The sequence below is a fragment of the Cimex lectularius genome, unplaced genomic scaffold (assembly GCF_000648675.2).
Source record: "Cimex lectularius strain Harlan isolate CLEC.00 unplaced genomic scaffold, Clec_2.1 scaffold49, whole genome shotgun sequence".
Lineage (NCBI taxonomy): Eukaryota > Metazoa > Arthropoda > Insecta > Hemiptera > Cimicidae > Cimex > Cimex lectularius.
This window is the reverse complement of record NW_019392644.1, coordinates 741,112-764,729: the sequence shown is the minus strand read 5'-3', so window position 1 is coordinate 764,729 and position 23,618 is coordinate 741,112. Positions and strand designations below refer to the sequence as shown.

The window sequence follows — 23,618 nt, the reverse complement described above, 5'->3', positions numbered from 1 at the left end:
AGAAATCGTGAGATGCGGTCTGGTGTGATGTAGGTTTCAGAAAAACATTTTCTTTATCGTGCCAACGTTTCGATCTTTATTGAGATCATCTTCAGGGCTCGAAGTGTTTGTCTTCTGTGTAATTGTGCCATTCTTGCGTGTTTATATTTTAAAAAATTCTCAAATCAAAATAAGAATCCTCTATTTTAATATTTAATTTGGTATAATTTTTAATTTGAAGTTAATTTTCATATGATCTAAGAACCCTATTAATTTTATATTAATAAAAAAGTCAAATACTAATTTTACTTTACATACTTATTTCATACAATTTTTTAATGCTTTAGAGAAAAATTAAAAAGTTTAATTTGATATTAAAACGGTTAACCTGAATTTAAATGGCTAAATTCACTAATTTCGTGGTCCGCTTGACCAATTAAACATTACAATTAATTAAGGTTTTTAGTTGAGATGAAAAACGTGCCATTAACTTTTTTCATCTCAACTAAAAACCTTAATTAATTAAATGGTTAATTTGAAATTAAAACAGGTTAAAGTTAAATTTTAAAAAGGTTAACTTGAAGTTAAAAAGGGTTAATTTGAAAAAAAAAAGAAGAAAAAACTTCATTTATAATTTACTATCCCCCTAATTTTTTTGTGCATCTCATAACGAACCACCCTGTTATGACCTGCCTTTTTTCATCCTTTGACTTACTTACTTGAGTTTTTTTTATTTCACAGGCGTTTGTTAGGATGAAAGAGGTTTATAAGAGTTCTAACAGTGAACATCTGGACAATCTTTCAAATTCTGCACTTTTCGAAATTTTTTTTAACGTTTTGTTCAAATCTTTACATAGCTATTTTTAGAACATTGCTAATAATTGTTATTGCTCTTTGATCGATAACATACTTGCTATCACTCGGGATATTTCATAATGCCAACTCAAAAGCTTTACGCCTTGCAAACGGGGAAATAAAATGGAAACAATTTCAATTATAAATTGATCGCACAGCGTGAACTTCATCTGAGGGAGTTTCCAATGATGATTAACCAGTTAATGATGAATCACTTGGTTTTCCCCACCGATCTCTTCGAGCCGTTTACTTTCAGAAAAAATTATTATTGTTTAAAATTAAGCAAAATTAAAGCTATTCATAGTTTTACATCTAAAATCTATACCATACGCTGTTAAGATTGAAAACTTGAACTTAAGAAAACAATAAGAGCGCGTTCTTAATAGCTGATCAAGCTAATTAAAGTTTTTAGTATGTATTTTTCTGTAAAATGTAACTTGAATTTTTTTATTTTTGTTACAGCAACAAAAACTATTTTGAAATCAGTGAGCGGAAGGCTAAAATCTGGCGAGCTCACGGCCATCATGGGCCCGTCCGGTGCGGGGAAGTCGACTCTGCTCAACATCCTCACCGGTTACAGGTGATTCACTTTTAAACGTAATCATGTCACGTCTTTCATCAGAAGTGATTACTATGAATGTCCCGTTTGTGAACAGAGGGGCCTTGGGGTAAAACCAATTTGAATTTGCAGCGAGTAAGCATGGGAAAATTGAGGTAAAATTCTGTCGGTTTTGCACCAGGGGAATCGTTAAAATGACAACAATTAGTTGTCAACAACTAAAATAAGTCTTGGAAGATGGTGTAGAAAGAAGAATAAATGCGAAGAATAAAATGTAAAAAAAAATGCTGACCAGGGTTGATCACTTGATCAAACTGCAAACGTTTTCAAAATTTTCACTCTGCTTAACTATACTTTTACTCGTGTTCCCATTCCCCTGTTAGGTTTATTAATATTAATAATTAATAGAAATTGGAGAAATTAATTTTTTTCTTTTAGTACATATTTTATTCGTATAATTATTCAGATATCGTGAGATGCGGTCTGGTGTGATGTAGGTTTCAGAAAAACATTTTCTTTATCGTGCCAACGTTTCGATCTTTATTGAGATCATCTTCAGGGCCTGGGATTTACAAACATTGTTTAAATTTAACAAATACATGTAGGATGTGGAAAAAAGTGAATTTATACAATGCATTTTATTCGTATATAGAACTAGTTTTTAAACTATTCCTAATCGAATAATTTTGGAACAAAGCTAAGTCTACCTTTTGCACCCTTGCCAAATCGAATTCATCCTTTTTCAATTAAAATGCACTTATTTGCAAATCATATTCACCTTTTACAAAATAAATTCATTCTTTTACTATATGAAATAGTTTATTTCTTATCCGCATCCTGTTATTCTGGAGGGTTAGACCTAAACTTTTTGATTCATAAGAAACTAGACAAAAAAATAAATTTCTCGGGTTTTTCACATATACGCCCCAATAAACAAAAATATAGGGGAGGAACAGAAGTTGTACTAATACTGTATATTCTTAATAATAACCTATTATCTCCTCAACAGCTCAACAGGGTACAAAATAAGTATGCAGGGTGTCAGCTTTCTATTGACACCCATAATTTTCTCAAAAAATACTCCACCTAAAAAAAAGGTAAACAGCATTTTTATTAGTATCGGCTCTATTTTCTAAGTTTGCAATAATCAACTTCTTAAAAGAGTTTAAAAACGGAATTTTTCTTTTGCCAGTTGTAGCCTACGTTTTCATTTCCGGATTCATAATTTCATTATATTTGATGAAAAATGTTAAAAATCATTTGAACATCTTTTTCAGAAAATACTTAAATATGGAAAGGTGATTTTCGATTACTTTTTTATAATTTATACTCGATATTAGAGATTTTATTACGCAATTAACATTATTGCACGACTTTAAAAACATAATATATTTTGTTATTATCTAGACTACCTGATTTTGAAAGGGTTGAATATAAGTTGCATAAAAGTGAAATTGATTTCAAACGGGTGAATTTGATTTGCAAAAGGGTGAATTTATGAAAACGGGTGAATAAGATTTTCAAAAGAATGAATTTTATTTGCAAAACGGAGAATTTAATTTGCGGGACAGTCGTTACAGTTCTGGGTAATGTTAGGACTGAGTCGGTCTTCAAGGAGTCTAGATCGAATTTAAAAAATTAAATTGTCAATCTGTGGACATATTTAAGATTGAATTGCCTTGATGATGATCTTAAAATAGGTCAAAAGCTTGTAAGTAACAACTGAATTAGCTCTTTTTTTCTCTTCTAGGGGAGTGTTCGTGAGTAAAAAATTGGTCTACACTTCTAACATTAAATGTAAATTGCAAGAGGGTGAATTTGATTTGCAAAAGGCAGAATTTAAATTACAAAAGGGTGAATTTTATTTACAAAAGTCAAAATTTAAATTTCAAAAAGGTGAATTTTCTTTGCAAAAGTGTGATTTTGATTTGCATTCAATTTGATGTACAAACGAGTGAATTTAATCGGTAAAAAGGGTGAATTTGATATTCAGAAAGGTGTTAAATTGCAAAAGGGTGAATTTGATTAGCAAAAAAGTGAATTTGATTAGCAAAGGGTCAATATACATTGTAAGAAGAAGAATTTGATTAGCAAACGAGTTAATTTGATATTTAAAAGAGTGTTAAATTGGAAAAAAGTGAATTTGATTTACAAAAGAGTGAATGTGATTTGCAAAAGGGTGAATATAAACTGGAAGATAGTGAATTTGATTAGCAAACGAGTGAATTTTAAATTCAAAAGTGTTAAATTGCGAAAGGGTTGAATTTGATTTACAAAAGAATGTATTTGATTTACAAAAAAGTGAATTTTATATTCAAAAGTGTTAAATTGCAAAAGGGTTGAATTTGATTTACAAAAGAATGTATTTGATTTGAAAAAGGGGCAAACGGTAAGCAATACCGTTGGTTTTGTTACCAAAAAGGTATGCAATGAAAATTAAGATTTTCTTACTCTGTAGTTAAATTGCCTTCCACCTTAGTGAAGTGTCGGAATTGCTTGAAACTGGTGGAAGATCGTGAAACATTTCAGCAAGGTTTCTTAGCCCTACAACTTTAAACTGTACTGACTTGCTATTCGAGCAAAATAAGTTTAAAAAAGTTATCTTCACAAACTAGTACTGTATACGATATGGTGTTTTAATTTAGGTACACAAATCTCCATGATCATGAGAGAAACATTATTTTCTGCTTGTACGATCCTTCTTCCTGATTTCTCTTCAGGGGTGAGTGGTATGACCCACGTATATTAAAGAAACGCATTGTAAAAAGGTCAAGGCATCGACACGGAATGTTGTTTCGACCAATTGCTTGCCAGTAGAAAAAATATTCAAATTCGCGCTAATGACATCGACATTAAAAGTCCCTACGTCATGCCACTAATGGGATACGTGATAACAATTCAAAGGTCTTTGCCAGAGGCGAAATAACACAAATAGTGTCGTTTTGTTCTAATGAAAAACCCAAAGATGCCATTAGATGGGTTTAATTTTTCTGTTTTCTACCCTCAACTTTCCATTTCTCCCGCTTGACTTTCATTATTGGGATCTTGACTTAAATTCTTAATGCAGTTAGGACGAAGAAATCTGTCGAACCGTCAATTCCTTTCTGCCTTGTAAACGCTGTTTTTCAGTGTGAAAAATGTGCAATAGAAAAACAAAGTAAGAATCGACATGGCAGAAAATACTAAACGATAGAATTTTTTCTCTTTAGAGGATATTTCAACTGCGAAGTTACATGAACTCTCTGGGTGCCGTAGTTTTTGAAAAAAAAAAGCTCGTTTGTAAGTTTGTCTGGTTACATATCGGGACCTTTACTTTACAAATGATGAGCTATGTGCCAACGCTTTAAAAGTTGCGCCTCCCTCAATGATATATAGTTCTTAGTAATAGTGCATAAAAATAGTGCATTTTTATAAGACTGTCATGAAATATTTTACTAAGAAAATTATCTAGTAAATCTTGGTGGTTTTAACTTTTATAATTGGCTCAAATGCATAATTTTTGATATTACCTTTAATTCAAAAAATCTTGAAAGATCTGTGTTGAACTTTATACCATTCTTCATATATTAACTGAAATTGTGACGACTGAAAATAATTCACTTATTTTTAATGAATTTTTTTTATCAGTCTTGAATAATATATTCAAAACATATTCAACATTAATTATCATTCTGATTACAAACGGCCCTGAGTCACATTTCCCCCTTTCAGCCTGCAGATCTGGGGCACCCGGTTACGTTCTTCTAAGATCGTCTATTTAGAAATATTCGCTAATTCCGCGGATGCAATAACAAAATGAAAAATATAAAAAGAAGAAGAAAAAAAAACAGCTAAGCAGACCTCCAGCCAGCCGTGAGATTACATCACGGACGAGTCTTTTGGAAACTTATGGTGCAATGCTTCTTTCCCCTTAAGACGAAATTCACGAAATACGCCTTGCAACAAATGTCTAAAAGGTCATACTGTATTCTTCATCGCTCGCATAGGCTTTTAGGAAAAAGCGAAAAAATATAAAAATTTTCCCCTGATAAAAACATTTGTAATGATGTCAATTTTATAGGATTAAATTTTTCCTTAAATATTCATTCAATAGGATTATTTTAATGCAGTGTATAGCAAGTAGTGTTTTTACGGCGTTATTATCTTAAAAAGAACAATCATGATTGATGATGATGAGGGGCTAGGAAATGGGGGTTTGGTAAAAACCAAGCAGCACTCTATTGGCTTATTGTGCTTTTTTTAATTCCTTAGTTCAGTTCAATTGACTCAATCCTTCATTTTATTCTCACAGGTTTTGTTCACCATCTTGGTCTGTGTTTTATTTTGTCAAGCTTGCCCTTTTTATAAGAAAAAAGACGATTTTTTGTGTTTAAGTTTGTGAGGTGATGAACTGTTTAGTCATTTCTGGTCATTCTGATTTTCCTATTATCGCAGGTTTTGTTAGGCATTTTGCCAACTTTGGTTGGTCTGTGTTTATATTATATTTATATATATTTTTTTATTGTTATTTTATTTTTATAGTTTATTATATTATATTTATGGATGAATTTGTAGTTTGATGATATTTGGAATTACATCATCTTTCAGTTAAAAATTATTGTTCTTAAAGATAATTTGAAGATCGTGAGATGCGGTCTGGTCTGACGTAGGTTTTAAAAAAACATTTTCTTTGTCGTGCCAACGTTTCAATCTTTATTCAGAAATCGTGAGATGTGGTCTGGTGTGATGTAGGTTTCAGAAATATTTTCTTTACCGGGCCAATGTTTCGATCTTTATTGAGATTATCTCAGGGCCTGGGATTTATAAACATTGTTTAAATTTTATAAATACATGTAGGATGTGAAAAAAATGAATTTATACAATGCTAGAAAATATTCAATTAAAGTATTTGTACTCGTATATGCTTTGTTTGAATATAAAATTTTCTATCATTGTATAAATTTTTTTTCACATCCTACATGTATTTATAAAATTTAAACAGTGTTTATAAATCCCAGACCCTGAGATGATCTCAATAAAGATCGAAACATTGGCCCGGTAAAGAAAATATTTCTGAAACCTACATCACACCAGACCGCATCTCATGATCTTCAAATAATCATTAAGTTAACAAACTCATTGGGTGTGGACAAGAGGTCAAACCATATTACAATACTTTCGCCATATTATTAACAATTAAAAAGAAAACCTATTAAAAATTCATGGGCTATGCCAGGATTTGAACCCTGGACCGCTAGCATGGGAAATACAAGTTTGACACCCTAACCACTCAGCACCAGTCCCATTCCATCATCTTCCAATTAAAAATAAGCTTATTATTCTTAAATTTCTATCCAACAAAAAAACCTTAAATTAATTGTATACTTCCTAAGTCAAATTGTTCTATTGTTATTTAAAAAAAATTCCAATCTGAAAATAAAATAAAAAATTTCTAATTTCTTTCACAGAGTTTCTGGTATGGATGGTTCCATTACAATTAATGGGGCTGAAAGAGACCTTTCACAGTTTGCTAAGCTTTCGGCGTACATCATGCAGGACAATCAGCTCCACGGGAATCTCTCTGTCGAAGAAGCTATGAACGTAGCTACAGCTTTAAAGCTTGGAAATCAAATTAATAAGCAAGAAAAAAACACTGTGGTAAGTCGTCGCATTTTTTCTTATATAGCTTAGAGTTTAGATCTGTTGTATGTACCGATTAGCTGTTTATATTCTCAAACTTTATCAATTCCAATTGTATTTTATCTTATCACACGTATTAACTAGTTAACTTTTTTTCTTTCATTATTTTGATTTCTATTGAAGGCAAGGTATCAGGCTTTTGAACTTTTTACTCTTTAAGATTATCTACACAAGAAACAATTAATCTGCTCTCTTGAACTTTTATACTTTTGTAGATTGTGTTATCATTCAAGATATTTGGTAGATTCATTTTCAAAAAATTATTGCTTAATGTTTTTTAATTTTTAAAAGACAGAAACATTTAAAAAAAAGTACCGCTGAATATGGCGAAATGCCAAAATGTGTCAACGAAAACAGCAAGGATAGTTTAAACTCAAATGGTTGAAAACGCCCAAACTTTAGGTTTATCACTATGCAGACTTAAAGAAAAACTCTAATAAAAAACAAATCCTTTTTGCAGCTTATGTATGATCTCATTTATCTTTATTTCTAGACATTAGATGTTTAATTTTTACTTAAATAAATAAAGCAATTAGTATGAGATCTAAAATAATTTTAGCAAACAGCATGTAAATTTAAAAGCTTTGTAAGATGTGTTCCACCTAAATGAAAGGTACAATTCCTTTGTTCTATGTAGAGAGTATAGTAATGCCCCCCCCCGATTTGAGAATTGTGCTCGAGCATGGCAGCGAGTATCTTGGAAGAAAAAGGGTTGTTTTATTGTATATAACAATTTTAGTTTTGTGCCCCTAGTGAGTGTTGCGAGTGAATGTATTTATTGGCATGAATGTGAGGAGTGAGAGGGTGGTTGTTGGTACCCCATTGACCTTGAAAATAGGTGCAAGGGGTAATCAATGAAAATCCAGTTCACCACTACCCTTGTCGAGTGAAAGGTATAGGAGAGAATGTATTTAAGAATGAGTACGAGTGTGAATGGGTTTGGATCTAGTATCTGTATGCATTAGGTGCTGAATTAGCCTAACCGTTGACCCAAAATCCAACCACAGTGGGTGCACGGATAAGGCTAAGATCTGACCTGCGGTGGGTGAATCTCGACGCCTGCTGGTGATTTTTTGTAAATTACAAAAGCTGGAATTACTGGTGGACTGAGAGAATTCAACTATACATGTGTATATGTACAAATGCAGATTTGAGCATATATAAGTCAGTAGCCCATGTGATCTGTGGAGTGATCATTTTGGTTGTTTCTAATTATATTGGTCTGCCTATCCTTTTTGTTTCGGCTTCTTTTCCTCTTCGGCGTTCATTTTGTCTGAAAGGAAGACTAAACATGTCTCACAGATCAAAACAGTAAGTATAGACAGACCAAAATTATTGCAACTGACCCAACTTCAGGTTCATCACCATGCAGACCTCCAGAATTAATCTGACAATAAAAAAAAGAAAAGTTTTCTCCAGTTTATGACTAGACGTTATGTGTTTTAATAGTAAGAATAACATTCAATTAATTAAGGTTTTAAGTCGAGATAAAAAAATCAGTGTCATGAGCGGTTTTCGAACCCACGACCTTCGGCTTGATACGCTGCTACTCTACCACTTGAGCTATTGTGACTTTGATCCCCTCGGACACTAACTTCCCACCTTTTGAATTTTCCCTCCTTTTTGTCTCGACTTAAAACCTTAATTAATTGAATGTTATCAATTGGTCAAGCGGACCACGAAAAATAGTGAATTTAATGAATTAAAAATGAAGTATACTTCACTAAAGCTCTCCGTGGCCACTTCATTTGTCACCGAGAATCAAATAGATTACATGACATTTGAAAAATGGCAAAAAGGAGGGAAAATTAAAAAAAGGTGGGGTTGAGATGGGAAGTTAGTGTCCGAGTGGATTGAATTCACGATAGCTCAAGTGGTAGAGTAGCGGTGTATAAAGCCGAAGGTCGTGGGTTCGAATCCTGCTTGTGACACTGACTTTTTTATCTCGACTTAAAACCTTAATTAATTGAATGTTATCAATTGGTCAAGCGGACCATGAAAAATAGTGAATTTAGTAAGAATTAGAATTAGAAGAAGAAATTTGAAAATTACATAGAATAAACATGTATGATATTGGTAGATTTCTCCATGGGGTCTGCCAAGTGACGAACCTGTAATTTGGTCGTTTCTGATCTTTTGGTCTGCCTATCCTCGCTTGTTTTGGTCTTTTATATGCCAGTTGTGTTCCCACTGTCTGGAGTGAGTCTGATGGGAAACCAAAACATCATGGATAGGCAGACAAAACTGATCAGAAATGACCAAACTTTAGATGTTAGCTGGGTTTATATTATATTATTCAAATTGTATTTATGATGTAATATTTAGGAATATTATCCAGGAATATTATTAATATTAATTTTATACAGTGAAAATATCAATTTGTCAAAATGAATTTTTATAAGAAATAAGGTTAAGAAGGTTTAAAAAATTTTTTATTTTAAGATAATATGTTAAGGTCAGTGAGGTGATGAATTTCGGTCATGTTCTATTGTACTGGATGACCAGAGATAACCAAAGTACTGGGACTTTTTTTGCTTAATTTTATATCATATCTTTCAGTATAGGCTACATTTTCCTTTTCATTATTTCTAAATATGTATATTTTTTTGTAGATTCAAGAAATTTTGGAAACCCTGGGTCTTCAGGAGCATGTAAAGACGAAGACGTCAAATCTGTCAGGTGGGCAAAAGAAGAGACTTTCGATCGCCCTGGAGCTTGTGAACAATCCTCCCATCATGTTTTTTGATGAGCCTACCAGGTCGGTTTCTATTATATTTTAAATTAAAATTAATAAAAACTTCTATAATCATGTGCGTTTTTTAGTGGTTTGGACAGTTCATCATGCTTCCAATGTATATCCCTTCTGAAGAGCCTCTCCCGTGGTGGACGGACGATCATCTGCACCATCCACCAGCCGAGCGCAAGGCTGTTTGAAATGTTCGACCATCTTTACACTTTGGCTGAGGGTCAGTGTGTTTATCAAGGTTCGACACAACAGCTTGTTCCTTTCATGGCAACGCTCGGCCTCGTCTGCCCCAGCTATCACAACCCTGCTTCATTCAGTGAGTCATCGAGTGAAATAATTGGTAATAAATTTTCTAAAACATGGTTTTCCTTGCAGTCATCGAAGTATCTTGTGGAGAGTATGGTGATTATGTAAGAAAACTGGTCACTGCTATACAAAACGGAAAATGTGATATTCAAGCCGGGAAACCTTTTACAACTTCAGAACAGCAGCTTAACAATGCAAATGCAGATAAAAAAGTAAACAATTCGTCAAACGCTGAAAATCCAAGTAATAACTCAAATGGAACAAATAATATGCTTCTTGCCTATGCTCGTGATGACATTGCGAAGGATACTTCTCAACAAAGTAAGAAATAAAATATTTAAACAAAATTTTTCCCTGATTATTAATGAAAATATCATTAGCCGGTGATGGTGTCGTCATTCCAATTGAATTGACTGGAGACAACGAGAAAACCAGCGGTGTCACATCAAACCTGCTTCCTGAGGCTTTACCGAAAAACCAAAACCGTTATGGGACGTCGGAATTCAACCAGTTCTGGATTGTACTTAAACGAGCACTTCTTTTCTCACGCCGAGACTGGGTAAGTCAAAAGTTTTCAATCATCGCACAGTGTTTAATTTAATTAAAAAATTTCAGACGCTCATGTATTTGAGATTGTTCGCCCATATTCTCGTCGGCATCTTGATCGGAGCTCTCTACTACGACATCGGTAACGATGGAGCAAAGGTACTCAGTAATTTGGGATTCCTCTTCTTCAACATGCTATTCCTCATGTACACATCGATGACAATCACAATATTGTCATGTGAGTTTACAAATAATTTTTGTTTTTTAATTTTGTTTATTTTTATAAATTTCATGTTTCAGTCCCATTGGAGATGCCTGTTTTAATTAAAGAAAATTTCAATCGGTGGTACTCATTACGGTCTTATTATATGGCAATTACAGTTTCTGATATACCTTTTCAAGTAAGTTTTATCATTTATACTCTTTGGACTTAGTTAAGTCATACAGGATAGTTTAATTACCGATTATCTGTTAGGTGTCATGGATGAGGTTCAAACCACATCAAAATAAATTTTTCATACTATTTATTATCAATTAAAAACCACGCTCTATGCTGAGATTCAAATACAGAACCAGAGCGTGGCAAATATGAGACAGATGCTCTAACCACTCAATCGCTGTGGTCCCCTGATCTATGTACTTATTAAAGTAATTCCTGTCATACAGGATAGCTACTATATACTACCAGTTGGGTGTTGTGAACGAGGGTCAAACCACTACATTTTTATGTAGATGTAGATGTAGATGTAGATGTAGATGTAATTTCAGGGTAAGTATACTGCGCCCTTTAAGAGCTATTGTATCCCCCATGCTCTGCCTAAAGCACATCAGTGAGTCCTATTTCATCAAGAAACTTGATTTCAATGGTTGAAGCTCTGATTTGAATGGTCACATTGTACATCCCAAAACACTTCCTCCTGCGGGCTAATGTAGCTTCGCAGTTTGTTAGTAAGTGTGTTGGTGTCTCTTCTGCTTCCTTGCAGAATCTACATGTGCCATCTTGGATTGTTCCAAGTTTCTTTAGATGTCCATTTAATCTACAGTGTCCTGTTAGGAATCCTGTTAGGATTCGCAGTCTGTTCCTGCTCCTTTGACACATGCTGTGATTTCTTTCTTGCCAAAATTGGTTAGAAGATTCTTGGATTGTCTATGTCCAATAAGTGAATTCCAAAGTTCACTCATTTTCTTTTTGTCCTTCTGTCTGAGATATTCGTTAATAGTGTGGATTCCTATGCCACAGAAGGGTTCGGGTCCTATCAGCAGTGTGGCAGCCCCTTTCCTTGCAAGGGTGTCCGCTTTCTCGTTGCCTTGTCACGCCTCTAATCGCCAGTACCGATGGGCAGGGGCGGATTATCTTTTCCGTCTCTTATGATCAGAGCGGGGGAACTCACTCCTGCCCTGTCTTTGGTGCTGTCCAGACGATTTTAATTAGAAATTTTCTTTCAAGGTGAGTCAAGGCTCCCCCTTAGTTATTCAAGGTTTTTTTTATTTGTCCCAGAAAACGTATTTTGTTTCTTTAAAATTTGAAGTTGAAATTTTATTTGTAAATACATTTTGAGTTGAGATTTTGTTTGTTATTTTTTTTAATTTAAAACTGGCGAAAGAGCCGGACCATAAATTTTTGGTACACCTTTTGAGGTCAAGCAAATACCCAAAGGGGTTACAGCCTTCTACTCCCATGTGTCCTGGGATCCAGCAGAGGCTGACTTTATTCTGCATACCTAATATATTTAGTTTGGTTTTGCAGTTCAGCACCATCCTTGAATTAATGGTATTTGAGCTTAGTGCTTTGATGGCTGCTTGGCTATCTGACATGATAGCTATATTCTTGTTTTTGTATCCTTTATTTAGATTGAATTGAATACATCTTTCAATTGCGTGAATCTCAGCTTGGAAGATTCTAGTGTGTTTTCCCATGGGTTCTGAGTATTTGGTTCCGGGTCCAAATACTCCTGCTCCCGTACCTTCTTGTGTTCTAGATCCATCTGTGTACCAAAGGATGGTGCCATTTTTAAGGGAGTTATTTCCCTTTCCTTCCCATTCTTTTTTGGTGCCCAGATGTATTCGGAATTTTTGGTTAAATTCAAACATCCTGTTCATGTCATCTCTTGGAGCCATGAGTGATGGATGGTTTTTTCCACAGTTTGTTTCTGTCTCTCCATTTCAGTTTTATTCCTGTTGGAGGTTTCTCTCTAATAATGTTGATTATGGTTTTCTGTGCTGTCCTTTCTACCATGTGATGTAGGGGGATTAGTCCCAATATCTTTTCAATGCTAATTGTAGGACATGTTCTCATGCTCCCGTTATGCAGATGCATGCAAGTCTCTGTATTTTTGTGAGTTCTTTCCTTTTGGTTATTTGTTCCGCTTTACCAGCCCAGGCTATAGCTCCGTATGTAAGTAAAAGGTCTTACTATTATGGTGTACATCCATAACAGGGTTTCTGGCCTACATCCCTAGTTTCTCCTTGCTATTCTTCTGCACACCGTCAAAGCTCGTGTTGCCTTTGTGATGATGGAGCTGATGTGTTCCTTAAATGTTAGTGTTTTATCTAGTGTGATGCCTAGATATTTGACTTTATTTTTGATTTCTATCACAGTGTAGTTGAGTTTGATTTCTTTCATATGATCACTACATTTTTATACTATTTATTATCAATTACATAGTGTGGCATATATGAGTCGGATGCCCTAACCACTCAACCACTGTGGTCTATATTTACCAGCAGAAATCATGTAGAATATAATATAAATAACATAATATTGTTATAGAAACATTTTTTTAGTTACAAGCAACTTTATTGATTAATCATTTTCTTAATAATTAATTTATTATAATTAATTTCAGACTGTGTTTTGCATCTTGTACGTCTCGATCGTTTACTATTTAACATCGCAGCCGCCGGAAATTTCCAGATACGCAATGTTCTTGTCAGCGTGCCTTCTCATTTCATTTGTCGCCCAGTCCGTCGGCCTTGTCGTCGGCGCAGCCATGAATGTTCAGAACGGTGTTTTCCTCGCTCCAGTCATGTCGGTGCCATTCCTCCTCTTTTCCGGATTCTTTGTCAGCTTTGATGCCATACCGATATACCTCAGGTGGATCACGTACCTCAGCTACATCAGATACGGGTTCGAGGGCACTGCCCTTGCCACGTACTCGTTCGGAAGGGAAAAACTCAAATGTTTCCAGGTAAATTAATTAATTGATAATTCTTTGAGTAAATTTTTTTATTAAACGCTGTTTTTCTACAGGTCTATTGCCATTTTAAATCTCCTGAAACAACACTGGAAGAGCTTGACATGCTTGATGCTGACTTCAAACTGGATATAATCGCTTTGGTTGTTATTTTCCTCATTCTGAGAATAGCAGCATTCTTGTTTTTAAGATGGAAACTTATGTCGCAACGATAGAATAAAGAGTAATCCATGACATATTTTTTTACGGTTCAATAATTACTTTAAGTGCCTCTTACAATGTACTTCAACATTAATTTCATGCAGAAAAATAATGTAGAACAATTATTTAGATCTGTATCGGAGTCAATTTAAACTCTTTATTTTTAATTGAAAGTGCTCAAGGTAAATGCTTGCAATTACTAAAAGAGAAAAGAGAAAAGAAAAATATATGCATAGATGTAATGTGTACATTCCTTGCGTTAATATATTAATTGTGTTTCCTGTGATAGTTTTTTAAATTAATAAAATTACTTAAAGTATCTGCTCAATAAAGGCGAGATAGTGAATAAATCAAATTGTTTTGTTTTTAAAATTGAATTTTTCTCTTATGTTCTTTGTTGAGTAGTTTACCATTTTTGCCTCTTCGGGTTAGGTTATTTCTGTTTAATTATAATTTAGTTAAACTTGTACATAGAACTTTTTGTTTGTAATTACACAATTAGTCATCTCAATTTCCATTCAGTTTGTAGTTTGTTTTTGTTTATTTTACTACAAATCATTTAATTATGAATGTATTGCCTGTAAATAGAGATTTAGTATTAAATCTCAAATATCGATTAGTTATACGGGACCATCTGTTGTTGTTTAGAAAATATGTTTTATAAATCCATATTATTGTATTTTTATCGTTGCCCAACATTTAATCAAATATATTTTTATGTCTTATGAATTATATTTTTTTCTGTCTTCCATGACATTATATCCATGGGGCAGGGACTGCGGTGGCTGAGTGGTCTGACTCATATCTGCCACGCTCGTGGTTCTGGGTTTGAATCCTGGCATGGTCATTGAATTTTTGATTAATAATAAATATAATGAAATGCATTAAAAGTATTTCTGACCCCTCATCTGCAACCCTTTACATAATTACACTCCGTTTTGACAAAATAATGAAAAAGAAAACCATGATTGTGGGCAACATTGTCAAAGTAAAAAAATAGAATAATATAATTGTTCTAGAAAAAAAGCCTCTAACAAATTTTTCTATCAAACTAGCAATTATTTTAAGGGACCACAGTAGCCGAGGGGGTCAGTGTATAGATATTCTGCTTGTAGACCCTGAGGTTGTTGGTTCAAATTCTACGTCACCCCTGGCACCTTTTTTTCATCCCCCCAACTAAATTTAAAAAAATCAATTATTACTTGAGTAATTAATTAATAAACTAACAAATTTGAAGAAGGGACTGCGGTGGCCGAGTGATTAGGGCATTTGACTTGTATTTGACTTACTAATGGCTCTGGGTTCGAATCCCGGCAGTGCACATGGATTTTTTAATGGATTATAGTACAAAAAAATGTATTGAAAAGTGGATTGACTTCTCATCCTTAGTTGATTAAGGCCTCGTGTTTGACAGGAATTAGTTTACTTTCTTTACATATGGTAAATAGTTGAAAAACATATAAGGCTGAGAAATTTCATCAATAACTCAACGAGTAAGCAGAATTCTTCTAGCATTCCTCATACTCATTTGTTTAAAAATGATAGGAAATTTAATTTGGTCACTTCCGATCATTTTGGTTGATTCAATTTTCTAAATTGTGAGATTTCTCCTTGGAATTTAAACCTGCAGTTTGGTCATCCCTGATCGTTTTGGCATGCTTATTTATGTTTTGGTCTGGATCGAGTCAGAAAAACAAGTAATACATTCTGAGCGGAACGATTCATCGTGAGGCTATTTTTTCTATTCCGTTTCTAGTGTTTACGCCAATAGAAATTTATTCTTGACTAAGACTCTTTATTTTCATAATTGGTAAAATTTGGGATGGTTTTAACTATCAATCTTCAGTCAACCCCAGGGCAAATTTTGAAAGTGCAGAATCCATCCCTGAGTATTTGTGATAAGTGGTATTCAGTACTTCGTAAATTAAGAAAAAAATTACTCATACAAATTCAAATTTTCAGCCAATAGGAGAAGCAACAAAGTACAAGAAAAAATGCTAAAAAATAAAAAAGACAAAATACCCATTCTGTCACCGATCAGAACCACCTTTTTAATTTTGTGTGGTATTTACTGTTAATTAAAGATTATTTATTTTTTAAATGATTATGGATGATTAGGGACCAAACAGCAAGGGTAGGCGAACAAATTACAGGTTATCACTCCACGATCACATGAAAAAATCTCACAAAGAAGACGAGAAGTTACTGTTGTAAATTTTTTTACATTATCAAATCTGTTGCTCAGTGCACAGGATGCCTGAAATATGATCATATCTGACAATCCTGATTAAAGCTTCTTGGTAATTATGCATCAAACGCATTTTTTATTGTATGTATTAATAGAAAATACAGCTATAAGCTGTGATATAAATTATGTAAACTACATGCTGATGTAAAAATTTGCAGAAATCGCTTTATTAGGGGGAAAAAAATGCGATTTTTGGTGAATGATCGGCCCAATTTAAAATTATTTCTGATCTAAGGTACTCAGATTCAAGTCTAGCAATGAGTTTCTTTTCAATTTTTTTGCCCCCAGTTCGTGCGAGTGCCAAATTATAAAAACAATGATAATTTATCAGGCTGAGCATTTTTCACAAGTACCTTGATTATTATGTCTGCATTGAATGCAAATTTTGTGACGTAAGTGTGCTTAATTATATGCAGATAATTTTTTTAAAAACTTTTTTGTCTGTGTACAGACAGAATAAGGACAAACAATAATTATTTTTATTACGGCTGATTTTCTAGCTATTATTATTGTTAAACACTTTATTATTATTTTTTTAAATTTTTAAAGCAGATTATTCCCCCCTACATGTCCAATCAAGAATTTTATAAAACAATAGATATCTTTTGTATCTTATCCAACACTATGTTTGACAGATGGCTCAAAAAATGATGTAGGGAGGTGCTGCTTTTTTCACTTTTAATAATAATGCACAGTTTATGTTTACCCTACCACCTATATGTAGCAGCTACACTGCTGAGATTAAAGCAATAGCAAAGTGCTTAACTATATTAGCCCCATCTAGGGAAACGATTGTCATTTGTACTGACTTTTTGTCGGCACTATTGACACTTAAAAACAACTTTTCTGTACATCCATTGACACAAGACATCCTATTTGCCACTGAATCTCTGAAAAATCAGGGAAATAGAGTAGTATTCATGTGGATTCCTGGACACTGCGGAATATTTGGTAATGAGAAGTTGGACCATTTGGCAAAGCAGGCTGTCCTTAATGGAGTTAAAATTACAAAAGCGCCAAAATCCGATGTGACAGCTTGGCATAAAAGAAAGTCTTGGCAGTTGCAAAGAGAATGGGAAACGACTTCTAATGTCAAACTTAGGAGGAAAAAAGACTGAGGAAAACCTTGGGCCTCATCTCATAGGGGTTCCAGGCACGAAGAAGTTGTCCTTGCTAGATTCAGAATTGGTCATTGCAAGCTTACTCATTCTTATCTCATGGCAAAATAAGATACTCCACTTTGTTATGTTTATACATTAAGAATAACAGTTAAACACATTTAGACAAATTGCAAAAAATATGAAGGAGAAAGACATCGGCTGGAAATTCCAACCAACATCAAAGACTCAAGTTGACTCCGACCAAATAGACAAACTACTAAATTTCCTTAAAAAAACTAAACTAATTTCTGAAATATGAAGATAAAATTATATAATAATTTAATAGAACAGAATATTCATTTTGTGTTAACCTAACCTAACCTTGCTAACTAACTAACCCTAACCATCCCTTAAGGCGGAAAATTACCCAAAGCGGTTGATCGCCTTTTTATAATTTAGAAAAAATTCTATACAACTTCTACCTCTAAGGATCAATGTTCGGGCACCAATTTGTCACGCGATTTTGATTTTTTTCACTTTTTTTCATCCTGGATTAAATTATTGGCTATATTAATTAGCTAGCTTTTTGTTGTTTTAACAAGAGGACAATTCTAACATGCTTTTTATTTTAAAACCTAGTAGTGAGCGGGAAGGAATTCTATCACAATCGATTAAAATAATATTTTTAGTCAAGGTTTAGGAGATGGTGTTTAGTTGTCAACTCAAGGATCATGTTTAAATATTTATCTATAATCGAACACAGTGCACATTTATCCTTTGTGACAGGACATAAATCATTGTTTAACAGAACGTCGATGTACTATTTTGAGTTAAATGTAAAATTGCGATGGTAATGACACCATTTAGTCCTTTCAAGGTTGGAAATTTCTCACCTTTTAGACGAGGGATGATAAAAAAAAAACGCTACATCCAATTACGGGTTCATATCACGATCCTTTTGGCCTTTCGAAAGGAAACCTTAACATTTCCGATTCTATACAAGGCTGGGGATTATAATTAAAAACGGGTAAAATTCAAAGGAAAAATGCCCAAAAAGAATAGGTCGGTCAATTCAATTTACTAGTAATAGTAAACTGTTAAAATAATTATGATTTAGGAGATTTAACTATCAAATAATGGCAAGAATATTGTCGGGAACAATAAAAAGAACAGTAACGTGAACGAGACTTTTAATTATAAAAGGAGCAATACACAAACAGGTGTCGGAGTAACTACTTCCCTCTACAACAGAAACCTATTTCTAAATTTATCTGCCAATAAAGAGCCCATTCACTCGGTCATTTAAAAAAATAAATGAAAGGATGTTTTTCCTGTCTTGACCTAAAGAAAAATTGAGGTCAATTGAATCAAAAAGGCTTTTAACATGACCTTCTGATGTTGGTTTGAATGAAAAATAACGTATTTGTTTACGTATTACTCCATTCACTAACGCTGTTGGACAATTTAAAGTTTATTTTCGTCGCTTAACGCTTTATTTTAATTAACGGCTAAGGATAAAAAAGGATATCTGTGCAATACGAAATAGTGGCCAAGTTTGGAGATTTTCTCTTTTGGGAAAAATTCATGTTGGAAAAGACGTAAAAAGACCAAAAAATTCACTGGATCTGCTCGAGAGAAAGCGGACATACTATTGAAAACTAAGTCCATTTTTTAACTTGCCTCTTATTTGTATCTCAGATAGTCAACAACAGAGTATAAACAACATACAATACATATATATTCATCACCATAAACATGTAAGTCTGGACTTCACTCCCCAACAACATACAATACATATATATTCATCACCATAAACATGTAAGTCTGGACTTCACTCCCCAAAGTACTCGATATTCCTCGGGGCGGGATTAAACAACCCCGTCCTTTCACGCTAATAAATTACGTTCATTTCAATAAATTAACGTAACCATAACCCAGACAAACTCTATATACAAATAAAAATCCTACAGCCCTGAAGTACAGGAATAGGGATCCGCACAGGTCCGACGACATAAATATCAAAATATTGCCCATAAACATCAAGTCTTCTCGACCGTTATGTCATTATGTTTGTCCATCACGCATCCAAACCGCCAGCAAATTGGCGAGAGCATGCGTAATCGAGTTTTGGCGTTCCATCGTGCTGCAAAAACACCGTCAGTCGGCCGTGTCCGCGCGTTATTTTTGTATGACCTATGCACAGTCTTGTTAATATGGACTTTTCCCTTTTTGACCCGTGGACCAGGGACAGACGTCTTTCTTAACCTAACACAGTTTGGCAGGGTTATTTCTGTTTGTACAAGGCCAACGATTTTCCATTCTCCTTTTACTGTATTTAAATTAACCATATAAGTTTTATTATGTGATTATAAATCATGATTTTATTTCTGATAGTTGGGAATTCCTTTCCTCAATCCAAACCAATAAAAGCGTCAGTATTTAAAATCAAGTTCTTTTCTTTTCTTTTTGATATGTCCTTTTCAATTTTTTTTTATCTGTTGGCATGCCTAAATATTTAACTGAATTCTGGGACGGAACTTCTTTCCCACTGAAGATTTGGTTTGTCTGCTAATTTTCTATTTTTGGCATGTACATGTATGGACTTCTGGTCTTTTGTTTTGGCCTTCCAAATATCTGTCCAGTTATGGATGCTGTTGTCTGCCATATGCAGGTTCGGGATGCATGTGTACATTTTTGGATTAAGAGGGCAGCTGTGTCATTCTACTGTTATGTGTTCCATCAGTGGTGGATTACTTGTATGTAAGCAAGAGTTCGGTTTAGTGAACAACAATATAAACAACCGAATGACAGCTTATCTGCTCAATTCTTCACAACATAACATTCACTGTACAAACTGTCGTGAAATAATAAAAAAAAGCAATATCGCACTTTGGATTGAATCACCTACGTAGGGAAAGAAAAAAACGAAAAATTTCGGGCAGGAAGAAAAACGATATAGAAAAAAAGATATAGAGAACATGCAAGGATTGGAGGCAGAACTGGCTAAAATCACCAGGAAAATAAGCCAATTAAATATCTAATCTATTTAATACATTTTTGTAAAAATACTTCTGAACGTATGGTTGAAGTTGGATTTCCCAGTCTTAGTCTTACAAATCAACCCATGGTAGGCGGACCAAAATGACCGGTGACGACCAAATTACGTAAACAAAACGTTTCAAACTGGACCACTCACCTACGTAGAGAAAATAAACGAATAAATTACCTAATCTAAAGTATGAAAACCGCACTGAAGACAGAACACTTGACAAACGCCCGAAACAAAAAAATCCCGAAGAGCAGAAAAATATTCAAAGAACATTATAGATGAATTTATGAATGCCGGAAAATCCAACTAAGCAATACACTAAAAAGTACGGAAAATTCTCCAATACCTCGCTAAAGATCATGTTTAATGCATGAATGATTTTTATAGGTAGTACAGTATAACATGATTAATCTAGTAAGAGAAAAATATGGAGAAAATATACAAAAACCACATGCTATAGGCTAATATGGAAGATAACGTTAATATAAATAAATGTAGACTTTCAGATAAATAATATTAATTAAATAGAGCATCTAATGGTAGAATAGGCACCAATGAACCTGCACATCAAGTTAATGGAGGCCCTGATTCGTTTAAAATAGTTGAATTCTCTATGGATTGCCTCCTTAAAATTCAAGCATGTTCATAATATTCACATTCAGACAGTCTAAAATTTCTAGCAGAGGTGGTCGCAGATCTACGAATTTATTTTGAACCCTTGGACAGGGATAGGGATAAGAGAGGCGCCCACAAGGTCTGAACCTCGACTTGAAGATCTATTATGCTCCTCTGTTAGTTACAACTCACTGGCCAGCTTCAGGTTATTAACCAGCCTCCACAGCTTAGCCAGGGGCTCCTTAGTTTAGGATTTTGCTTGTGGTTTTTCTTGTCCTAGTTGCAAGAACCTGCACTTACATAGACCTTCACAGAAACATAAAATGTGTTCTGCGGTCTCCTCCTCTTCCTGGTGGTATCTGCACAGTGTTTCTTCTGTTTGTATTCCTATCCGGTGCATGTGCTTTCTTAAGTGGCAATGCCCTGTTAGTAGTTCAACCAGAATCCTGGTTCGGTTGTGGTTGCCTTCCATTCTTTTGTAAATTTTGCGGATGGTCCTTCTATGAATCTCTTCGCGTGCCTCATACCTGTGGTTTTGGTTTTGGACTCATTAAGGATCCATTTTAAGATGTATCCACTTTTGTGGCAGGCTGCTAGGCCGCAGTAGGGTTCTGGGCCCAGAGAGTCCATGTTGGATCCATTTTTGGCCAACATGTCAACCTTTTCGTTGCCTCTGTGCCCCGAATGTCCAGGGACCTATGCCAAGGTCAGGTCATTGGCGCCGATGACTTCCGTCAGGGCTTCCATGCAATTCCAAACACTATGCCTTCGCCTCGCATGAGGCTAAGTCCCTGAGAGCTGCCTGGCTGTCAGAGAAAATGGCTATCTTCAGGGAATGTATTCCTAGCCTGAACCCCTGGAAGTCTGTTAATATCAGAATGACATGAAGCACAGGCAATGGGCAAGGAAAAAGTACTCTAGTTGCAGTTTTATTGAAGCCAACAAGATCTCTGATGTGTTTGTCGAAATTTAATTTGGAGTCGAGTGTATTCTCCATTCTTAGGTAAGTTATCGTCTTAGAGCAATCAAAAGAGGTTCCAACGAGGACTATTTTTTGGGGAGCAAGGGCGTACGTTTAATGAAATGAATGTATCTGTTATACTTATACAGTGTGACCTTTTTAGATTTTTTCTCTTAGACCCCTGGCTTCGTACTATCCATCAGGATGCAAGGTGTTACAATTAGAGCATCTACTGTTGTAAACTACTTGGGCATAAAACTGACAGCTGGAGTAAGATTTGAAGCAAATGTCGGAGCGACATACGAGAAGTTACCAGCGAGAATAGCCGCGATTAAGGCAATGAGCGGTCTACCTGGGGGTCGTCGTACAGAAGTAGACAAATATATTACTCGGCGCTAATCGACTCGGTGATCCTTTATGCTGCCCCTGCGTGGACACATAGTCTACGGTCAGATGGCTGGAAAACCCTTGAAAGGGCACAAAGAATAGCATTGCTAGCGATTACCCAAGCATATCGTACAATATCCACCGATGCGCTCCTTGTAATAGCAGGCCAACCGCCAATCGAATTACGAGCGAGAAGTGCTTGTGCAAAGTGGGAACTGCAAAACAGTATAACCCCATGCATACCTGTACGCAGTGAACAAGAAGCAGCAAATTGGGTTCTAGAGCAGTGGCAACGAAGATGGGACAATAGCCTGAAAGGGAGATATACTTATAAAATATTCCCAAACATAGCAGAGCGAATGATTCAGAAGCACATCGAAATAGATCATTACATGGCACAAGTACTAAGCGGTCATGTGGACTTCGCGGATAAGCTGCATAGCTTCAATATCTGCGAATCACCCCTTTGCGATTGTGGAGAGCCAGAATCTGTGGAACATGTAGTGTTCAATTGCAGAAAATACAAAGATGCTCGCAGGAAATGGTTAAATAAAATAGAAGAAAACAGGGCAAACACAGATACGCTGGCAAGAGCAATGGTAGCAAAAAACAAATTTCGCTCTACCTGTGAAATGGTGAGAACCATCATGAAGCGTAAGAAATGGCCAGTAGCAAATGGAGTCGAAGAAACACCATGAATGCGGCCATATGGCCTTCCCATCAATCCCCACCACGCACCTCCCAGTGGGCCATCCTGGGCACGGCATCTTGGCCGTGGCTGACGACTGGGATGGGAAGGCTGGACCACTAGAGCAATAGACAAGAAAACAAAAGAAAAAATCTGGTTAGAGCCCTAATTGGGCAAAGGAACAGAAATACAAGGAAGGAGCTCTAGTGGCTTCGTATTATCGTACATCTAGCCATTCTACTGATATTTACTTAATTAATTTTCCTGGGGAGAAGAGCAGCCCAGGCCACCACCGGCCGAGCCCACCTGGCCTGCGATTGCGGCCTGCCATTTCGGAAGATGTCTTCCCACCTTTTTTTACATACGGGATGTATTAGAGGGTTGCGGATAAAAACCGGTACACAGTACCTAGTAGTACCTGATCCTCCAGGAGGAATGCAAATCAATGAAGGAATCGAGCCTTGAGGGACGCCTGCTTTAATCTTGAAAGTTAAGAAAAATAATT

At 35.0% G+C, this 23,618-nt stretch overlaps 1 protein-coding gene across 2 annotated transcripts in view; it reads left to right on the top strand.

The window, feature by feature from the left end:
* The window catches only part of LOC106670075 (ATP-binding cassette sub-family G member 4), a 44,254-nt gene extending 29,470 nt beyond the window's left edge, over positions 1 to 14,784 (top strand). For both annotated transcript variants that reach the window (XM_024230296.1, XM_024230292.1), the window contains 10 exons: positions 1,297 to 1,414; positions 6,841 to 7,030; positions 9,685 to 9,830; positions 9,896 to 10,134; positions 10,194 to 10,445; positions 10,505 to 10,683; positions 10,740 to 10,908; positions 10,971 to 11,071; positions 13,517 to 13,858; positions 13,921 to 14,784. In XM_024230296.1, the coding sequence (XP_024086064.1) occupies positions 1,297 to 1,414; positions 6,841 to 7,030; positions 9,685 to 9,830; positions 9,896 to 10,134; positions 10,194 to 10,445; positions 10,505 to 10,683; positions 10,740 to 10,908; positions 10,971 to 11,071; positions 13,517 to 13,858; positions 13,921 to 14,079 (1,895 nt within the window). In that variant the 3' untranslated portion in view covers positions 14,080 to 14,784. The remainder of the gene's footprint in view (positions 1 to 1,296; positions 1,415 to 6,840; positions 7,031 to 9,684; positions 9,831 to 9,895; positions 10,135 to 10,193; positions 10,446 to 10,504; positions 10,684 to 10,739; positions 10,909 to 10,970; positions 11,072 to 13,516; positions 13,859 to 13,920) is intronic.
* The last annotated feature ends 8,834 nt before the right edge of the window (positions 14,785 to 23,618 follow it).